The sequence below is a fragment of the Phalacrocorax aristotelis genome, chromosome 6, assembly GCF_949628215.1.
Source record: "Phalacrocorax aristotelis chromosome 6, bGulAri2.1, whole genome shotgun sequence".
NCBI lineage: Eukaryota > Metazoa > Chordata > Aves > Suliformes > Phalacrocoracidae > Phalacrocorax > Phalacrocorax aristotelis.
The window spans coordinates 22,267,972-22,273,971 of NC_134281.1; the positions used below are offsets into that span (position 1 = coordinate 22,267,972).

Sequence of the window (6,000 nt, forward strand, 5' to 3'; positions counted from 1 at the left end):
CCCTATGCCACTGGAGAGTGATTCTAGTAGCTACAGATTTTGCCCCCTTTCCCCACATTTTACCTAATCCTTTTACATAATAATAGCACAGACACAAACCCAAGATGCTGCATCTTCATGTGCAGTGATCTGGAGATCAAAAGCACCTGTAGTTATCTACAGCTTGACGTGACAACAAATGAAGTTGAAAAAAAGCATGGAGGTGAGAGAGCATTTTGAAACAACTCATATGTAGTTCGCTCCACTCCAGTATTTACCACCTTAAAGCAAATGCACTGTATTCAACTGGCATAGGGAATAATCTTGAGTGGTATGGAAGAAAAAAATCTTTCACATAACAAATCACTGAGGAATTAATATTCTTTGTTCAAGAAGAAACCAATGTTAGTGCGAAGATTGCCAGTAAACCATCAGGTTGACTGTGTAATTAAAGGCATATTTGCTATGAAATATTCCTACTGTTGCCAACACAATATCTTTTTTTCCTTCTTCTGTTTTCGTCTTTCAGGGTGGCATGTACGTCTTTCAGTTATTCGACTCTTATGCAGCTAGTGGAATGTGCCTTCTCTTTGTTGCCATATTTGAATGTGTCTGCATAGGCTGGGTTTATGGTGAGTTGCTGAAAACTGCTGTGGTTTCAAATTTTCAAGAAAGTTTTCTATTTGCATAAAAGCAATGTGAAAGCCTTGTACCCTTATGGAGTGGGGCCCTCCACATTCCCATACCCTACCAAAAGTCAGGAATGCCTTTTTTTCCACTTTAAATAACAAATATAGCAGAATTGATTTTTTTTCCCCTTGGCAGGACTGCAAGGAAGTCCTTAGCTGCTTTAGAAAGTAGGTGTGGCAATGAGTCTTTCTTCTCTCACAAAGCATCTGTGCAGGGCATGTTCCCTTCCGCTTCTGATACTCACATATAAATCCAGGGAAGCTGGAGTTCATGCCTCTTTAACACAAACTAGAGACAGTAGTATCCCTAGCTCTGCTGTTTCTGTCTGTCAGTAAGTCAAGAGAAAACCACCATAGTGCTGGGTATGGTCATGGTTTACAGGCTCAAGCATTTTTTGCTCACACAGGACTGAAAATTGTACTTTGTAAAGCAACGTATGAACTTCAGATCACACATGTCCCCAGCTACCTCAGGATTCACACATGAGCTTGTATCATAGATATACTCTTTAACTGGGCTTGCTCAGACTGTTACTGGACAGAACCCATTTCTGTTTGACAGCTCACCAACTCCTACTCTCTGTTCATATTGGTCAGACACAGATGTAGGCAGCAATCCCTGCCACAAGTGTAGAGCAGATGACAGAGAGATGTATGTGTCAGGGAAATAGACAGAGCTTTAGTCTTTGCAGTTCTGTCAGAAACAATGTTTTTCTGTTCTGTTTTAAATACCAACCTATACAACCTCTTGTATGTACATTCTACATCTGCTTTCCTTTGGGTTTTTTTGGGCAGGCAGCAATCGCTTTTATGACAACATTGAAGATATGATTGGGTACAAACCACTGTCATTGATTAAGTGGTGCTGGATGGTCTTAACTCCAGGTATTTGTGCAGTAAGTACAGAATATCCCAATAACTTGTTTTAGATATAAAGATGGGTTTCTGTGTATGTTTTATAATTTTGCTGCTACTAATAGTTCACAACAGTTAAGAAAAAAGCCTATTGATTTGTAGCATATGTTTTAATTTAAAAAAACTCTGTAGGATCTGTAAAAATTGTTAAATATTCTGTGAATCATGAGAAATCTTAGTATATACAATAATAGAAAGAAGTAAACTAAGGGCCCTAAATGAACATTTGCCAATACAATGGAGGCTTTTTTCACTGCATTGCTAGTATACCTTGTGTCTACCCAGCATAACACAAGCTCCTCCAGACTTGTGCTGGTTTCCTTGCTGCTCCAGCCTCCTATCTCCTTCCCTCTCTGCATAAGCAGACGTTTTTCAAAGAAGACAGGACATTTTTTCTTCTAGTAAAAATAGTGGAAGAGGCCAAGAGCCCAACTTGCATGCATGCAGGAGGGAAAGGAATTTGCCCTACCAGAAGCTTAGCAGCAGTACTGGTGCCAACGCTGGCAGTCTCCTGTGGCTACATAACAGGGACAAAATTACAAAAGGAACATGACCAGATTGCCCATAAATTTGATCCACAGGTGCTTGAGGATTAGATACTAAAATCTTCCAGTTCTACAATATGTAACTGATAGCAACTGCAAAACCACAGATGCTGGGGCACCTGGAGATCCAGGTTCCCTTGAGCTCTGCCAGTTCATCTGTAAACTTGGGAAAATTTCTGACTCATTTTCACCAACTCTGCAATGAACTGAATATCCCTTGCATTTGTACACTTTTTTAACCACTTTGGAGAAAAGTACATAGTAACTTTTCTATATTTCATAAATTTAGATGGTCCAAACTGCTTCATTAGACACCTGTCAAAATTAGACAGGTATATTTGAGCTTTTGTGAGGATGAAAGATTTGACCTGCAGAACTGCAGATACAGATAGTGGATTAAGGCAACTTTGAAAATTTTGGCTTTCCTTTTTCATCATGACAGGCTGGAGAGAACACAGCTTGTGTTACTTAATCACAGCTAGTTCACAGTAGCAAAACTTAATCTTTCCTGCCTGGGTAATGTTTGCCACCAAAGTGAAGGTTTTATTGTTACTGAGAGGTAAATAGGATTTAAACCTGAAAGGTTGTTCATTCCCATGGAAGGTACTGGGACATGTTATTTAAGCTGTACATAGATATTAATGTTTGGGTTTTTCCTCTGACTGAAAAGCTTACCTCTGCTTTCCATCTTTAGGGAGACTGGCCTTGCCTACAGAGTCAATCATTTTCTTGTAACATAGGAAGTGTTTTTTCAAATACCACTAATATATTTCTCTGCTTATTTCAGGGAATATTCATCTTTTTCCTGGTGAAATACAAGCCTTTGAAATACAACAATGTATATATATACCCTGACTGGGGCTATGGCATAGGGTGGATGATGGCGCTCTCTTCCATGATCTGTATCCCTTTATGGATCTGCATTAAGCTGTGGAAGACAGAAGGCAATTTCATAGAGGTAATATATATTTTCAAAGTAATGATACTGAAAAAGAAGTGGGAAGGGAGTGTGAATCCTCACCAGCATGAGTCTAAGCACAGTTTAATCAAAAAAGCAGTGCCACGTACCTGTTCCAGTGGCAGCTTGGGTTAGCCCTCTCAATCACTGGTGGAAGGAGGCATCTGAATTTTCTCTGTTTTCTTAGAATCATAGATTTGTTTAGGTTGGAAATGACCTTTAAGATCATTGAGTCCAACCATTAACTTAACACTGCCATGTCTACCACTACACCATGGCCCTAAGCCCCACATCTACATGTCTTTTAAATACCTCCAGGGATGATAACTCAACCACTTCACTGGGCAAAACTTCTGAATTTCTTTTTTTGTTGTTGTTTTTGGTTTTGTTTTTGCCTTCACTGACTTCAGCCTGTGGTAAACTAATCAATACTATAGCTTTAAGGTGATCTGTTCCTGCTCAGTTTCTAGTTTAAAATGTCTGCAACATCAGCTAAATCCCTCAGGAAGGTTTCTACCAGCAATTCATTCAAGTCAGCTGCTTCCTTTCCATGTTTTTGGTAACCAATATTTGTGCTGCCAGGATTTTCCTCCAGCAGCTGGGTAGCAAACACATATTTCTTCAGTTCTCTGAGTGAGAAATAGAGGCAAAAAGAAATATTCAGTGCAATTTACTAACGTTTGGTATCAGGTTATCTCAGGTCTAGGATGAGGATAAGATTATTAAATATAAGACCTTTTCTCCAAAGAAAGACAGTGAAGATGGCTATAATGGAAGAAACAAGACTATAAATCTTATTCAGCTGTTTGGGATTTCTCATATTTCAGAAAAGCTTGGTTCTGTCATCTGGAGTTCCTTAGATACTATGCAGTAAAAGTAGGTATCTCGGTATTGTGTCCTTCTATCTCAATACATATATGGAGGGGACTTAATAAAGTCCCTTTCATGCTTTCTTCATCTGTCTAATATTTTCTGGGATAATGCCAATGTGAACAGCAAGACAGTAGGAATTTCTGTGTCTGGGGTACCTGGGGCTCATTAACTTATCTAGGACTTTTGAAATATCTCCCAGTGTATAAACACACTTTCAAAATTCTCCTCCATTCAGAACGAAAGGGTATGACCTCTGAATATATCTCAGTGTAACAGTTACTGCTTTCTTGAAGGGAGAAGCTAACATGCAATTTAACTGCTGATGGCAGACCATATCGAAATGACTCCAGGGCCTGGAGACTACCTAGGAAATCTTTACTGTGGGTATATAAACAGAAAATGAATTCTCCATAATATAATTTTCTTAGCAAGTCAAAAGAAGAAGTTATGCACAACCTTACCCTGTCTCTGCAAGTAAATAGACTTTGTTTATAGAATCTTGTTTTTCAGTGCCTTGTAGTCTGAAGCACTGCACGCAGGTCATTATCTTTTCCCTACATGAATGATGAGTGGGGGGTTTTTAATTACAGTTGGGATCTTCTCAGGAAGCCAACTTCCTGCAACGTCTCTGATCTCCAAGCTGAAAGCAGCAACATTGCTACTGGTGTTATTGCTATGAAAGAGAAGGTTCTTAGCTGAACATGCATATTTTTCTTCTGTACTTTATTGTAGCTTAATACTTTGGCAGTCTCTTGTTTATTTTTTTTTTCAGTATATAAACTTTGTCTATACTATGAGAAGCAAAATGTACCCATATAATAGGCCTTACTCAGAGCAATGTGCTTAATTTCTTCATGGAAGGGAATGTTACTCTAAATCAGCACAGAAATTCACTTTGAACTTTGTCTTTGCCTTGATTCTCGAGCCCTTGGTCTAGTGTTATTTGTAAAGAACTGTGTGGCATGCAGTTTTATGGATGTGTCTATAACAGGGAAATGAGAAACGATCATGCAAGAAAAGAGGTTTTTATAGCCAATCTGTTTAAGAAGTGTGTGTCTGTGACCAAGAAAAGATAATGATTTCTGTTTTCTCAATTTTTCTAGAAATTCAGGAAGTTGATTACACCTAGCTCAGATTTGAAAATGAGAGGGAAACTTGGAGGAGGAGCCTACATTGCAGCAATAAATGACTGCGATGCCAAACCGAAAGGAGATGGCACCATTTCAACCATTACAGAAAAGGAGACACATTTCTGAAAGAACTATCTTTTTGCTTTATTTTTTTTGTATAAATAAATAAATAAAATCACTTAACTATAGAAGCTGGCTTGTTTTGCACAAAGTTTTATTAACCAGTTAATTTTAAAGTGAAAATTGTATACTTGTTTAAAAGTAATTTTTTAAATTACTATATAATTAATGATTATGTAAAAGAAAAAGAAATAGTATTATATGGTATGATAATGATGACTTCTTGTAATATGGTGATTTCAGTAAATGTGGTTTTTTTAGAAGTTAGAGACCTGTATAATGTCCTGTAAAACTTTTCTATTTTGATTTCTGGCAGGTGTAATGTTGCATAGACGTATGCATTCTAATCTGTAATAATTTCAGACCATTTCAGCTTTTAATGTATGTATATAAAGGGGACTAGATGTCCTTTTGTTATATTGGAAGAAATTGTGAGGGGATGGGAGGTTGACTTGTAACTGCTGTTGCACATTGCTCTATAAATGCAGGCTGTTTCCAAAGTCCATTGAAATTGGGGGAGCCTTTCCAACTGGGGCCAGTGGCTTTTGCACCAGGCTGTGTGCGATTCAGCCTTTCCCTAGGCAGGGCAGCTGCAAGGCTGAGTTTTTCACCTAACAAAACTCTTCTTTCAGGGCAAGTTCTGTGAAGCTGATAGGAAGTACCACCTCAGCTGCTCTTATTGCCTTCCCTCTACCCTCCATTTGCTTCAACAGGTCTAAAAATGTGGTGGAATGGGCCCACTTCTGAGTCACTGTTTTTCTGGAGATTGGATAGAGAATATTTTGTATCAG

General features: G+C 38.4%; 1 protein-coding gene across 1 annotated transcript in view; it reads left to right on the top strand.

Annotated features, from left to right (window-relative positions):
- Positions 1-5,272, top strand: part of SLC6A11 (solute carrier family 6 member 11) — a 118,390-nt gene extending 113,118 nt beyond the window's left edge. Inside the window, exons 12-15 of the mRNA XM_075096596.1 lie at positions 509-611; positions 1,464-1,564; positions 2,916-3,086; positions 5,063-5,272. Of these exons, the coding sequence (XP_074952697.1) occupies positions 509-611; positions 1,464-1,564; positions 2,916-3,086; positions 5,063-5,215 (528 nt within the window). The 3' untranslated portion in view covers positions 5,216-5,272. The remainder of the gene's footprint in view (positions 1-508; positions 612-1,463; positions 1,565-2,915; positions 3,087-5,062) is intronic.
- Positions 5,273-6,000: the final 728 nt, after the last annotated feature.